We start from the raw sequence: 15,261 nt of genomic DNA on the forward strand, positions 1-15,261 counted from the left end.
TTCAGTAGTTCTTCATCCCACTTGCTGAGTAATTAATCAGACAACGCCGAGATCGGGCAGATATCAATAAATATTATTGCAGGGTTTGACTTTGGCCCTACACTACCAAAGTGAAAGGCAAACAAAAGCGAAATGCTGCATAAACACGCGGCACTCGAACCCAAAGGAGCGGAGTCCCCTCAGTTCTGCCTCTGATCCCCTTTTTTCATCTAGCGTCGCACAGTGGGGCAATAAGTGATATTTCTTTGTGAAAATCATACCTTTATGAACCAAATGATAAGCGCTATAATATTGAATAGAGCAGTACATTAATGTTTAGTATAGTACATGTTGTATATAAAATAAAACGGAAGTATTAGAAAATTACTTTAAAGTACATAATTGTAATATCTTTATAATAATAACTATAATCAAGCCAACTGAATTCTGCTGACACCTAATATATACATTTCATATTTACTAGTCATTGCATGAGCTACATTTGGATTTTTGCACAACGTTTTACGATTAACAAGTGCGGAGAGCAACCAAAAGTCTAGACAGTCCGAGCAGAATTTTCTGTTATCGAGACAGCGACATACTTATCGGATAATATCGGAATTATCGATATAATCAACATTTTAATCGCGTTTTCCAATTACTATTTTGTGATTTCCTTACCTTCCCAACGGATAGTCCTCGATCGAAATACGTCGGCATTATCCGACTTACTAAAGCCGCCTTTCAAGCACCACCGATGGAATTTTACTTTGCAAATTTCATCCAAGTTAGTGCTCGGCAATAACAACATAAAGCGAGAGAGCTTCAATTAAAATAAATGCAGCACAAGCGTAAAAAGAGGAAAAAACGCAGGGCTCGATGGGAAGAGGCGTCTGCAGAAAAAAAGAGTGAAACAATAAACTTTGACTTGCTGACGGTGGCATTTGCGTGATGGTCCCAGGTTCCACATCCCCATACCCATGCCCACCCCTTCCCCTTCCACGTCCACGCCCGTGCCCCATGACCCATGTCCCGTGTCCTATATGCCCTATATGTATGTGCTATCCTATTCCGGCTCTGTGTCTCTTTGCACCTGCATCACAGATCAAAGTGACAGCTCCCCTTTCACCACGCCCCTGGTCAAGTGCTGCACTTGTGTGCGTGGACCCGTAATGAAAAAGCGCGACGTGAGTAGTGCATGGGAGGGTGAGGGGACTCCAAGGTGGAAGGGGGCTCCGTAAGGGGGTAAATAAATAGGTGGAAGCGGTTGGCTAAAGCGGGTCTAGGAAGGCGGCAAAGGGGTAAACACAGTGAGATGAGTGTTGCCCCGCTGCCCGCCTCCCCTTTTATTACCCACTTTTTGTTGCCACAATTTCATTTTCAATTGGAAGTCCGACTCCTCCGCCTGGTCATCATGTATAGTATAATATTTGTATTGCATCTCGCCGAGCGATGACCAAGTGGACCCCCTCTTACCGACGCCCTTTGACCAATTGCAATGTCGTTTGTTGGCTTTATTTAATAAGAGAAAAGTCGCTTACATATATTTACCGAGCCATTCGAATCCAATTTGCGGCCAGCTTCAATTGAAGCCTGCCAAGGCAGGAATACATTTTGTTTTCAATATTTTTAAAATACATATTCGAATCGTCAAAACTTTAAATTACTCGTACATTATTGTTTAGTCCTTCTATTAAGTGCAAGCCTGAAAATGTTATCAAAACATAGAAAATCTTTGTTACTGGGTTCATCAGTTAAAGTTCAACATCTTAATGGGTAGCTATTATTATTTTTTGAAATTTACAGTGAAGCTAAGATGTTACATGGTTTTTCCAACAGTCATTTTGGGAATTAGTATTGAATGCGAATGCGTTCCATCCATATTTACCTAGGTAAAGGTTTTAGGTTTTATACTTTTCTAGTTTTCAAAACGCGTCTACGACAGCGATCCATGAAAACTAGAGAGATCATAAGAGATGGTTTACATCACTCTGGAAGTGCTGTAAGACAGGAAAGTCGAGAAGAAAGTGTTTTTTTTTTTACTGCGAATATAACCATTTGCCAGATTTTATGCAAGAATGTCGCCTGGTTAGCTCACGACCCATCGATCCTACAGCACTTCATCCTCCAGACTCCTACTACTTTGCGGTCCCAACTAACTGGGCATTCTGGGCACCTACTCGATCGTCAGGTGTCCTAGGGTGTGGCGTCTTCCAGCTCGTCATCCTATATCAGATCTATCTTCCAGCCGCTCCTTGCACTGCGACTCCCCTCCAGAACGATCTAGACTTGTGTGTGACACTTGTTGGCTCTCGCTAATTAAGAGATTACTTTGCAATACATTTCCAATTGTTTTCCAACTGCTGAATTTGCTTAGAAGACACGACAATCGAGGGAAAACTATGAAATGAACCTTCGCTTCTGGCGGACCTTCTTCGTTCAAATTGGCACTGCATATGCAAAATTCCAGATTAATGGCGGTCATATCCGTCGCCTTTAAACAATTTTTCTTGTTATGCGTGGTGTTCTTACCATTTTTGCGTTTTTATCCAAATCTGTCTGCGTTTGGCTATTTTTTCTCCGCCTTTGTTTTGTTTTTTCATAAGAATTTTTTAATTTAACGCTCAATAAGCTTTTGCCGCGTTTCGTTTTGGTTTTCCGTTCTTGTTTTTGTTTAATGTTTTTTATTTGGTTTTTGGTCCTTCATTCTCATTCTCTCACTCTGCTTTTTGGATGCGCTTAATTTTTTTTGCTGTCTAAACGCAGCAAAGACGAGATATGTATGTATGTGTGTATCATGTAGATGGCTTTAGGGGAGAGCAACTACATTTAGTTGAGTGTGGCGCACACTGAGAGAAAGAACATGGCTACTAAAATTTCACTATATGGCTATTGGTTAGTTCTGCGATTATAAATTCATTTTTAGGCAACACACTTTGTCTCCATTGCGAGTAGTAAAGGCTATTCGATTCGTCCTCTTCGATCTAAAGTAGAAGACAATTTTTCTCAGTATCGGAGGAACTCAAATAGGAAGGAGAATACCGAAATCCAAATCATGAACGTGCACGCATCTGTGTGTGCGAGGGTAAGTGTGTGTGTGTGTGGCATTCGACCAAGATTGATGGGAATTTAAATTGAGCATTTCGTTATAAATATGCGCGCGTTTTACTGTGTTTTGCGGCAGGTCCCCCGAAACTAACACGCCTCCCCCCGATCTTGGCCCTCCACATCCCTCCACTATTTTCTCTGGATTACATGGCGTGGGGGGGAGGGGGGCTTTGGTTTGGTAGCGTGGCAAAGGCGTTCTGACATGGGGCGTGGCGCCGCACTACGTGTGTGCATCCGCACTTAACTTGACAGTCAGCAAGTCAGCCAAGTGCTGTCGTCAGTCAGTCAGCTGCATACATACATATGTCCGCCATCCCCATCCCCATTCCCTTCATGCCACTATCCCCTTACCTTTCCCCCAGCATACCGCCCTCTCGCTCGCACTGGCTTCGTCAAACTGCACAGTGGCCGAAAGAAATAGGCCTAAAACGACAATTATTCGAAACTTCAATGACTTCACATTTTCTAAACAACCTATTTTCGGACTATTCCATAAAGCTGTCGTGCCATACATTGAAAAATTTGGACAAGTTTCTCTACTATCGGATACCCATAACTCAGTTAAATTCAGGCCAATACTTGGACCCGACTGAATAGCTATGCTATATGTAATAAGATTAATATAACACAGGTATATCTAAAAACATATATGCATATATCACCCTGTAATTTTATACCACATTAAAAGGATGTCTAACAAACACATTAGACACTGTGCTTGTGAACAACAATTTGAGCATGACGCACATAATTCAAACGCATCAAAGCCAATGCATTGAGAAAAACAAAAACAATTTTTGCAAATATTGTGCTCGAATTTGAAACTTAAGTTTTAAAACGCATCTTTGGGTGGCGGAAACTTTGGCTAAAAAAAATACAAACAAGAGAGAATGCTATATTAGAGTTCCCCGACTATCAGATACCCGTTGCTCTGCTAGTGAATGCGAAGCCGAAATTTCATTATTTCTCTGGGATATCGATAGATATTGGGGAATAAAATGAGAAAAAATGGAAAAAAATTTCAAAAGTGTAGGCTCGACAGGCAAAAAATTGGTGGGCAAAGCGATAGAACTTTAAGCAACTAATAAAATTACGAAAAAATATTCAACAATTTTTCAAAAGGGTGGGTGTGGCAGTTTTGGGCGGTTTGTGGGCGTTCGAGTGGGCGTGGCAACATGGGTCAAAAAAATATCGCTGCGTCTTTGTCTCTAGAATCTTTATGCTAAATCTCAACCTTCTAGCCTTTATAGTTCCTGAGATCTCGACGTTTATACGGACAGACGGACGGATCGACTGTGCTATTGATCCTGATCAAGAATATATATACTTAATATATTCGGAAACGCTTCCTTTTGCCTGTTACATACTTTTCACTTTTTTACTCTAACTGCACAGAACTTTGGCATTGACATTTTTTTCAGTACACAACCCAATTTTCGGAATTCAAATCCACCCATTGCTGGTCGAGCAGGGATGCTGCTGTCAACAAAGTCGGGAATTGGGGCTTAAGCATTGTGGAATGGGGATTGGGGATTGGACGGGAGTGTGGTGAAAGGACCCTGAAATGATGGGAGACGAGAAGTGCTACTGACATTTGTTCTATTGCTGACGTTGCGTTCAATGTTGCACACAAAAAATTTGGATTGGTTAGCCTGAGACAGTTTCAAACACCGCAATATGGTAGCAACTGCCCAAATGAACTACAAGTAAAATATAATTAAAAACAAAAAATGCCAGCTGTTGGAATATTTTATACATTGAACAGCTCTGAAGCGGATATATTGCTGCGTTTTTATATCAAGAAGGACCTGAAACGACTCCTACTGTTAGTAAATGGATCTACTGGACTATATTTGGTGAAATATGACAGTCCCTACTGCTCGAGTAACAATTAGGAGTATCTAGCATCTTCAGTGGTTTTTGGAGATACTATCGGACTGCGACGAATGGACCCAAAAGCTCAGCTAATTTTCTAATTTTGCAATGTAATGCGCTCGGTCAGCCTGTGGGTGGCGATGGGGAGTTCGCAGGACACGGAAAAGCCAAGGATCCCAGAAATGCCAAGGATGTGCTTGTTGCTATTATTGTTTTTGCTTCGCTCGCTTACCCCTTTCAAATTCTTACAGAGCGCATTAAAAATAATTATGCTTATGCTGCCGGAAAATCTGCTGACCTCCATACAAGTGCTCACATGGCCACATCCGTTCAAAATGCTAAAATATATATGCATGCACATGTGTATGGGGGGGTACACAAGTACGAGTATAGGGGGAAATGACCGCAGAGAGAAAGTGGCAGTGGAAGGGAACCGAAGGAAGGCTGCAAAAATATTTTAACAACATTCTTAAGCTCAACCGAAACGAAAAGTTATGAACATTTTTATGAAAATACATCTAAGGCCGTCGGGGGTCAGAGGTCAGCAAGTGAAGTGGGAGCACCGCAGCCCATTTTCTCGCCCCACTGACTTGGAGCCACATTTTAATTGAAATAACTTTGATAATGTTGCCCACATCCGGGAAGGAAATGAATAAGAACAGCCACCAAGCGAAATCGGGATGCAGTTGGAATAAATTCGTTAAGATCAACAAAACTTATCAATATCAATATCTTATGGGTAAGATAAATCCCATGAGCAACTATCCCAACTATGGTAAAGAAGTTCGAATTAAAATCAAATCGAAAACCAAGAAAGCAATCATTCGATCATACGATAATTAATTGCTGAATAAGCCTAAAACGTGACGTTAAAAGTTTGGCAAATTTCTTAAGCAGTGGAATTAAGATAACATTTAAATAAAACTTTGTCTTTTCAACTGCATTTTGCACAAATCTCTAGCTTGATTACCTATGGGAACTGAAATGCTTACCCGCTGGCATCCTTCACAAAAGCCGTAGAACAAAACGGTCCTATATCATATATTACCATAAAAATTCGCTTACCACTCGACATTTCAAACATGAACACAACAATGCAACATAACTGGGACATTCTAGGACATTCGCCTTTTCTCCTGAACCGTGCACTTTTACCGGCACATTGCTATTACTCGTATGATCGAAGGACCACAGCAGGTTTTCATTTTTATGGTGCACTTCGTCACTACGCTCCACACTGAATGGTCTACTAATAACTTAAGTATTGAGTGTTTCTTCGGCCAATTTTTGGTATAGCCCCTAACATATGTATATTTGTGGACCCATGTTGCCACGCCCACAAGACGCTCAAAACTGCGGTTTGTCATGTTCGACATGTAGAACAGACACAAGACTTTGAAAAGCTTCAAGCAGATTACTAGCTAGGGCTTGTTTCGAACAAGAATATATACATATTGACAGATACTTTAAATGGTGCTGTGCTTATTGCTACTTTCCCTCTGGGCAATACTTTTACCAATAAGAAATCGTTCGTACAGAAAAATTTTTATATTTATTGAAACATAAATTGCGTTCCACTTGAGTTGCACTCTCCGAATGTTGAATTAATGGAATTGCAAAGAAGGAGCGGGGGATACTAATCGAAGGCAGTTAGGGAATCTATTATTTGAGTTTGCCTGGAATAGGAGAGGGTCGAGGTGATGCTTAAAACATTTAATGGCAATTTTTAAGATGCACAAAATTAAAATATTTAGGAGAACATTAATACACGGCGCACATTGCGACTACAGACTACGCAAAGTTGAGTTTAATGGCGAAGTCGACGTCCATCTTGACGCCCGGCTTGCGCACGACGACGGCGTTATCATGCTGGAGCACCTCCAACTGCTGGCTGACGCCATTCACCGTAATGCTGGCGCTGCTGGGCACCTTCTCAAGTCCGGCGATCACGATTCGCTCTATCCAGGCAAGGGTCTTGTACTTGGGCTTGCCCACGAAGCTGTTGACCAGCTGGTCGTGGGCGAACTCGTAGTTCACGTGGATGCGCTGTCCCTGGCGGTACGCGTAGGACTTCTCGTCGTCTAGGTAAAGGGAACCGGCTGCCTTGCCCTGACGGTCTAAGCAGATTATCAGTGTGTACGGATCGTGCAGCATCAAGGTTGAGGCGCGGCGCTGTCGCTCCTTCTTAGGAACAATACTGCCACCACGCTGCCAAACAGGGATCTGTAAGGAGTTTAAAACATAATTAATGTGACCTTTCAAAAACAGAAAAACGCCCCTCACCTTGAAATCATCTACTGGAACCGACACATAGCCGGATCGTTCCTGGCGCTGGTAAGTATCCACATCGTACCACCAGTCGCTGTTCTTTTTGTCATCAATTGCCGGGAAGTACACGTCCACCTTGCTGACGCCCTGCTGCATGACGGGTCTTACAAGCAGGCGATCTTGCACCAGCAGCTGGCTGTCAACGCCGAAGGCCTCCTTATCCAGTGGATAGTGAGCTAATAATGGGCGAATTACCGGCTCTCCAGTCAGCTCCAGCTCGTAGAATGCGGTGTACCACAGGGGCAGATATGAATAACGCTTGATCACAGCATTTTGGATTACCTGGCGAGTGCGTTCTGGGAAGAGCCATGGCTCCCGGCGCTTAGTGTCGATGTGTGCATGAGCCCGGAAAAAGGGCAGGAAGGCACCGGTTTGATACCAGCGCTCCAGCAGCTCAGTATCTGGGTTTCCAAAGAAGCCACCGACATCGGCACCGCAGAAGGAGAAGCCGGCCACCGCTTCCGTGAGACACATCTTGACGGAGTGCTGTAGATGCGACCAGTCCGCAAAGTTGTCACCCGTCCAAATGGCAGCATAACGCTGGGACCCAGCAAAGTGGGCGCGTGTGAGGATGAAGGGCCGCTGGTTGGGATCGCGCTGCTGCAGGCCCGCAAAGGAGCCCATCAAGTGCATGTGACCGTACAAATTGTGCACGTCGCGGTGCTCCCAGTTGCCGAAGTGGATCAAGTCCTTGGGCGCCGTGATCTCAGGACCGTTGAACACCGATGGCTCGTTCATGTCGTTCCACAACATCACATCTGCGGTGACCGTTTGGAACTTGTCCAGCGCGTACTGGCTGGCGTAGTACTCTCTGACCACGGGGTTGAAGAAATCAGGATAACTAGCCGCTCCCGGCCAACACCAGCCCTCGTAATCATTGCCCTCGCGCGTTTTCACATAATAACCACGATCCGTGCAGTCGCGGTGGAAAAAGTAATTATTATCCCGCTTGATGTGCGGGTCGACTATCACCACCAAGTGGCGACCCAATTCTGTAAGATTCTTGATCATTGCCAGCGGGTGCGGGAACTTGAACTTGTCCCAGGTGAAGTAGCGCTTGCCATCTGTATACTCGATGTCCAGCCACATGGTGTCCATGGGTATGTTGTACTCGTCGAATTTCGCTGACACGGAGGTCACGTCCCTCTCGTCGTTGTAGTTCCAGCGACTCTGGTGGTAGGCCAGAGCAAATAACTGAGGCAACTCGTGCGTTCCAGTCAAAGCCGCGTACTGCTTAAAAGCGTCCATGGGCTTGGGTCCCAGCATGATGAAGGCGTCCACGATGCCCGACTCCGACATGAAGTGGGCAGCCGGAGGAGGAGTCTTCTGCGAGCCGGATACAAAATTTACCAGCGAAGATACAACATTGGTCTCCGAGGTTTGGATGTCCACCCAAGTTTCAGCGGCATTCTGCCAGTAAACACCCGCAGTGCGTTGCGCTCTGGAAGATATTACAAATTAGATGTTAACATTTGTTCTAAACAACACTTCGTATTATAGCATTAAACAGTGTAGACAGCCTATATGGGCGATCAGCATGCTATTCGCCAGTTTTTAAGCTTTTAACTTACCTACAGTAGTAAAAGAACTCAAAGGAAACTCACCCATGACCATAGATTACCGGCACTGAGCCATATAGGGCCATCTTGCTGTCCACAATGTATTCGAACACATCCAAGTTGTACAGGCGGTAAGGATCCGTGCCCGAGGTGGACTTTAGTATGAAGCTGTCGGCGTGCTCTGGAATACCGAATAGAACTTTGGCTGCGGGGAACGAGAAGTCCAGAGCCACAGCTTCCGGACCGTAGGGCTTAGAGTCGTGGTGCGATTTGAAGTTCTCCTCCCATGCACCAGGGTCATCGATAGTATCTGCTGCTTTAGGAGTTTCGACAGCGGCATCCTGCTCCTGCTGATTCTCGTTTTCCGGCGGGTGGAAGGTCTGTTCCTGGGCCTTCTGCCGCAGATGTTCGAAGTACAACCAGTTCTTGGCATTCACCGAGACCACCAGCACGTCGTTCTCGAAGAAATCGATGCGGAACGGGTCTCCGTGGATCACAGCCTTGTTCTTCTCCGATGTGATAACGATCTCTCCATCTGTTTCCCGCTGGACACGAATGCGTCCGGCCTGGGTTGGACCCTTCAGAGCGTGCTCGACGCGATATCGTGGTCGAAGTGGCTGCTTCTCATCTATCTGCAAGCGGAAGGTACTGCCCTCCAGAGCCTCTAGCTTAAAGGCGAACTGGTGATGGTTCTCCTTGTTAACGAGATCAGCGGTCAACGAATCCCCATAGGTGTTCAAGGTGCCGGGAATTAAGGCGTACTTGCTGCCCGATCCCTGAATCTTTCGGGAGCGTCTGAAAACCATAAATAAAATCATCATCAAGTTATGGTGTTCCTATAAAACAGTCCTTTACAGCCGCAAAAACAACTTGAATTATCAATATGTGGGCTTATTTCGCTAAATATTTTCGAAATTACAGTGGACTAGCACTTTGAGTGCAGCCAACTTGAGCACCAAAATGTTGAGTTTAAACGTTGTGAAACTACTAGACACTTTCTTTTTAAGTGGACATTTAAAAACAACACAAAGCTACAGAGGGTAAAGTCTGCCTTCCTAGTGCGTTTCATTGACGAAAATATCCATATTTGGAGAAAAAACAAGAGAGAATGCTACAGTCTAGTTACCCGACTATCAGATAACCGTTACTCAGCTAGTGTGAATGCAAACGCGAAATTTCATCATTTTTCTGTGATATCGACAGATTTTGGGGAATAAAATGACAAAAATTGTAAAAATTGTTCAAAAGTGTAAGCGTGACCGGTTTGGCGTCTTTAAGGCGTTAGAGTGAGCGTGGCAAAAAGTTTTTGGAAAATCGATAGTAATTTAGGCCACTAATAAAATTATGAAAAAATATTCAACAATTTTCAAAAATGTGGGCGTAGCAATTTTGGGCGGTTTTGGGACGTTAGAGTGAGCGTGATAGAAATTTACAAGAAAAATAAAATGACGAAAAAATATCCATCATTTTTCGAAAATGTGGGAGTGGTAATTTTTGGCGGTTTTAGGTCGTTAGAGTAGGCGTGGCAAAAACTTTTTTTGCAAATCGATAGAAATTTACAAGACTAATACAAATGTGAAAAAATATCCCCGTACGTATGCAGTGCATCGTGTACAAAGCCAGACTCACCGACAAAAACTGCTCTGCTCGCAGGTCTTAAAGTTCCCGGGGTCCACTCCGTCGGCCAGGACGAAAAAAGCCCAGATGATGGCCACGATGGCCAGAGCGAATCGCATGGCGGCTTGTCCTGTGTTTCGACCTGAAGAGCGGGAAAATATATAATTAACAAACTACTACGGACTCGGCCGATTTTCGATTTTGTTTTCTAGTATTATCCTATTTTGCTCTACACGACGCGGCCTACTGTAACAGTAACAGTAACTGTAACTGTCAAGATTACAGGGAATTCGATCCTGTTGCTTCGCTTTTACATTGCTTACACACAAACGGCATTCTTTCAAGCCATCGTGTGTGTGCGCGCGTGTGTGTGTGTGTGTGGGGCCCACCGCTGCAAAATTAATGTACACGTCAGTCGTGGCCCAGAAGGTGGGACGGAACCGTTAGGCGAAAATGGTCGGAAAATGCAGCTTGCATGCAGCTGCGCTACGGATTACCCTCTAATCAACCCCTGGCAGGGGATATGCGCACTTGCGGGGAAAATCAGATGGTGTTGGTGTGTGGTGCAGCTGACTAGCACGGAAAAGTTTTGATTATGGTCGTAAAAATATGTCGCCGGTTATTAATGCACTTTGCACTGCAGGACTTTCGGGAGATCCGCTGATCCATTAAAACATTGGCCATGCATCCGTCTTCGTGTGACTCCAAACCTTTAAGTTTCAAACAGCTCGCCTCCGGTTGAATTCTGGTTAATAACTTTTATTAAAAATCTTGCATAGGACACAATCAATGTGACCGTCGCTTGGCTGTTTAAAGATGCAAAGTGTTCACTTACCAAAGTGTTCACTTAATACCAAACATAGCAAAAATACCAACCCCACTATTAGTGTGCCTGTACGTTTATTTTATGGCGGCAATTTTAAAAAATGTCAATATTCTTAGTGTTTCCAAAGCATCAAAAAATTTTCTAAGCTAGGAGAAGCTAAGAGCTAATGGATTCCAATAATCAAAAGTGGCAGACGAAAACTTCAGAAACACACAGACCCAACTTTCGTAATTTGTGCCAACATACACATCATAAGCTATCTTTTATAGTGAAATTCAGTAACTGTTCTTCAATATACAAGTCGGTTACATTAATAGTTTACAACTCTGTTATGCACATACATGTATGTATATTATATGTATATGTATGTATATTATATATACATGTATATGTATATTTGTTTATATAAGGCAAGGAAACTAAAATTAGCTATAGCACTTGTAGCCCATCGCTTGTCATGCATATGCATTTATGTTTTATAGGGCCAATGAAAAAGAGAATGTTGGATCATCTCGAAGGAGTTTTCAACAAATGCCATCTAGTCTTAAAGTAATCTATCAGCAGTTCCGTTTATGTAATATAGAGATTTAAAAATTATTTTTATTCTTGCTCCTAATAATTCCGAATAGTTAGTACACCTATTGTTCCGTTTGAAAGTATATCATATGTGCCAGTAAAAAGGATAACTGTGCTTCAGCGGGAGACTGCAGTTTGGCTCTTGAAGTGGACACACACAGAAAAGCCAAGTTAAGAAAACAGGTGGCGGAAAAGCGAGTGGGAGTGCGGAGTCCAGAGTCCAGAGCCCGGCGTGCGGTTACGGATACGGATCAGTACTTGATCAGATTGCTGACCGGAAAGGAGCGCCGGAGACTCATGCACTTCTCCCTGTCGATGAACAGGGCATTGACCTTGTTGCGCAGATCTACCTCCAAGGTGCAGCGCGTCTTTAGTAGGCCCTGGTGGGTGGCCTCCGCCTCCATCAGCTTGTGGTGCAGCGTCTCCACGGCACCCTGGATGTCCTGCACCTCTTGGACAAGGCGGTCCTGGGCGTGGTCCTTGCACAGCTCGACGCCCTCGCGGTGGGAGCGGGCTTCCAGTCGCGTCTGGGCCACTTTTAACGGCCCGGACTTGTCCTGGATGGCCTTCTGCAGCAGGAAGAGATGCTTCTCCATGTCGAACAGCTCCTGTTGGACCTTCTGCAGGTGCAGCTGCACCCGGTTCTTCGCCTCAGCCATCTCCTGCGAGCGGCGATCGAAGGCGTTGTTCGTGTTGCTCCAGAAGTCCCACACGGTGGTGGCCACCGAGTTGACCACACTCTGGGCATCGCTTCGCAGCTGGGAGAGCTTCGCGCGCTCCGCCTGGGAGCTGTGGAAACAAGGGATTGAAAAGGGTACAAGAATCTCGATTTTGGATGCGAATTTGATTAGCTTTCGGCTTAATGAACGAATCACCTCTATAGGCATCCTTTACTCCTACTCCTTTAAGCTAAATAATGGGTATTCGATAGGCGAGGCACAAGACAAATGGACTCACCGGCGGACGTGCTCGCTGCTGGCCTGCGCCCAGGACTCCTGGGTGCTGACCGAGGGATCGAACTTCTCGATGCCGCCGTAGTAGGTGATGCCGCGGCTGTGGTTGTTCAGCTGGTGGCACATGGAGTCGATGCCGAGCGAGGACTCCTTGTGCGACACATCGTCCTCGAGGAGATGCTGGGCGCCACGGCAGTCGAGGGCCTGCTTCGAGATCTTCTCGTGCAGGCCGCCCAGGCGGTCACGGGAGTTCCTCAAGTTGTTGATCTCCACGAGGAGGGCCTTCTCTACGATGTCATGCACCTTCTCTGTGCCCTGGCGCGACTCACGGTGAAAGAGGCACTCCTGGGCGATGTGCAGCGGTATCTCCAGGTCGAGGAGCGCCTTGCCGCACTGCCGCTGCAGCTCGTTGATGTCCGACATCTCGGCGATCAGCTTCTCCAGCTCCGCGTTCAGCTCGTTGCGCCAGAAAGTCAGGTCAGTGATGCGCTCGCCTAGCCTTCGGCCGGCGTCCCTCTGGCCCGAGGTGGCCTTCTCGTCCGTCTCCCGCATCAGACGCACTGCGTCATTCCGCATGCGCTCCGAGAGGTTGCTGAAAGACACGATGAATCATGCGGTTGTCCTTCTTGCAATAGTATGGTACCAGATATTCATACATACATATGTCATACGTCTTTTCAATAAGGAGCTAGCCACTTACCGATTCATGTTCGACTCGGAGTACTTGGTCATGTTGTTGTTGTACCACTCGTTGCTGGTGTACCGCGTGTAGAGGGCAGCCCGGGCGGCGTGCTGCGGATTGCGATCGAATCCGGTGACCAGGTTGGGGAATATCATGCCGTCCGTCTTCATGCCCTTGGGCAGGAAGCACTGCTTGGTCAGCTGGTTGGTCACCGGCTGCTCGGGCATATGCTTCACCTGGATTAGCTCATAGGCCATAGCCGGGCGCCACGGGTGCTTCGTGGGCGTCTCGTAGGCGGCGCCAACTCTCGGCGGGATCGAAGGCCCCATGACGGGCTCCATGCAGGGCGGAGCGCCCGCCTGGCTCCATGGCTGCAATTGGGAATACATGACCGTGGTTGGCGGGATGGGCGATCCGCCGGATCCGGCTCCGACACCAGCCCCATTGTGACTCATCGCGGTCGAAGGTTTCGGTAATGGTATCGGTTATAAGTCGAATCGTTGGGATAGTGAAGTACTAGTAATTTGTGCCACTTGGAATTTGGACTGGGTGTTGGGAACAAACGAATGATTTCAAAAAGCACAGATACGTTCCCGTTCGAGGAGTGGAGTAAACTAAACTAATCTCAGACTGTGACCGGGTGACAGGGCCCAGCGTTCAAAAGTGGCCTACTCCGATTGCTCACCGAATTTTAGCCAAGTGGCATTGCAACAGAAATAAAGTAAGCTATAAAGCATAATGTGGTATGTGGCATGACTCCAGCTCGATCCATATATCGAACGAAAAAGGATCAAATGACATGGCTGATGCGATATCGAAATCAACGTGATAGTCCTCCATGCAGGAAGCAGACATATAGATATGCCTTCTGGGTGCCCACCTACATCTAAAGCAGCTACATCTTGGCCAGGTGCTCCACTACTTTTCAGTGCTGCTATGGTAGATGAATGCCAAGATACGAAACTACATACATACATACATAGGTGCAATGGGTAATGGTATGGGTTAGTGGTACATAGGACTCCATGAGGTTCCGGTGGTCCTTGCGCTCGTTGTACTCGTTCATGTCAGCGGTGGGCCACTTGTCCAGAAGGTTGCCCTTGACCAGGCGGTGATCGAAGATGCGGTTCTCGAGGTAGGAGTGCTTGTGGAACTTGAGCACCTCCTGCCCCTTGAGCGGTGCCATGGTGCCGGCGAAACGTGAGTCCTACTCGGGGTTTGGAGCACTCACTATCGGTACACTGGATCGCAACAGCAGGTTCTTGAGCGTTTCTGGCGCCTTTTGCTGTGGATTCGGGTAGCGTTGGCTCAGATAGTGATCCTCGTTGGCCCAGCAGAGCATTGGTCGACGGACTTGATATATTACCACTTCTCTTCCTCGGAGATCCCTTTCCTTTGGGTCTGTGCGGTCCTGCGGCTATGGATAGAATGGTCCCAGCGCCCGCGCTCGGTGGCTTCTTCTCTGGCGGGCTTATTGATTAAACGGTAGCCTGGCAACGGTATCGCCTGGCAATGGGTTCCTTCAACGATTTGTGGAATCGATGGCAATGACACGGGTTATTGACCCACTTGCCAATGAGGGTCAGACTGGGCCGTAGGCCCCACTGAGTTAGTTTCTCAATTATTGACCTTGCTTAGTGCCGAATTAATTAGGCTGTTGGTTTTCAATTGATTAGCTTGAAGACCTTATCCTTATCGAACCCACATTTTCAATAGTATTGAATGAATGCATTGAATAGATATTCTTAGTGGGACGTT

General features: G+C 45.9%; 2 protein-coding genes across 4 annotated transcripts; both read right to left on the bottom strand.

Moving 5' to 3' along the window:
• Positions 1-6,495: 6,495 nt before the first annotated feature.
• On the bottom strand, positions 6,496-11,320 carry LOC6740416 (neutral alpha-glucosidase AB). Of its 3 annotated transcripts, none has more exons than XM_016167637.3 (5): positions 11,177-11,320; positions 10,479-10,608; positions 8,895-9,644; positions 7,246-8,731; positions 6,496-7,185 (listed from the first exon to the last, which is right to left on the bottom strand). In XM_016167637.3, the coding sequence occupies exons 2-5, from the start codon at positions 10,583-10,585 to the stop codon at positions 6,754-6,756; spliced, it is 2,775 nt and encodes a 924-aa protein (XP_016040294.1). In that variant the 5' UTR covers positions 10,586-10,608; positions 11,177-11,320; the 3' UTR covers positions 6,496-6,753. The 3 variants fall into 3 exon arrangements, with proteins under 3 accessions (XP_016040294.1, XP_016040295.1, XP_016040293.1); XM_016167638.3 differs by having other exon boundaries at positions 10,998-11,296; XM_016167636.3 differs by lacking the exon at positions 11,177-11,320 and adding an exon at positions 10,964-11,145.
• Positions 11,321-11,861: 541 nt separating this feature from the next.
• LOC120285318 (tektin-3) lies at positions 11,862-14,122 on the bottom strand. The gene is made up of 3 exons (XM_039297219.2): positions 13,522-14,122; positions 12,826-13,413; positions 11,862-12,657 (listed from the first exon to the last, which is right to left on the bottom strand). Exons 1-3 carry the CDS (start codon positions 13,956-13,958, stop codon positions 12,120-12,122), a joined length of 1,563 nt encoding a protein of 520 aa, XP_039153153.1. The 5' UTR covers positions 13,959-14,122; the 3' UTR covers positions 11,862-12,119.
• Positions 14,123-15,261: the final 1,139 nt, after the last annotated feature.

This window comes from Drosophila simulans, chromosome X, assembly GCF_016746395.2.
Source record: "Drosophila simulans strain w501 chromosome X, Prin_Dsim_3.1, whole genome shotgun sequence".
NCBI lineage: Eukaryota > Metazoa > Arthropoda > Insecta > Diptera > Drosophilidae > Drosophila > Drosophila simulans.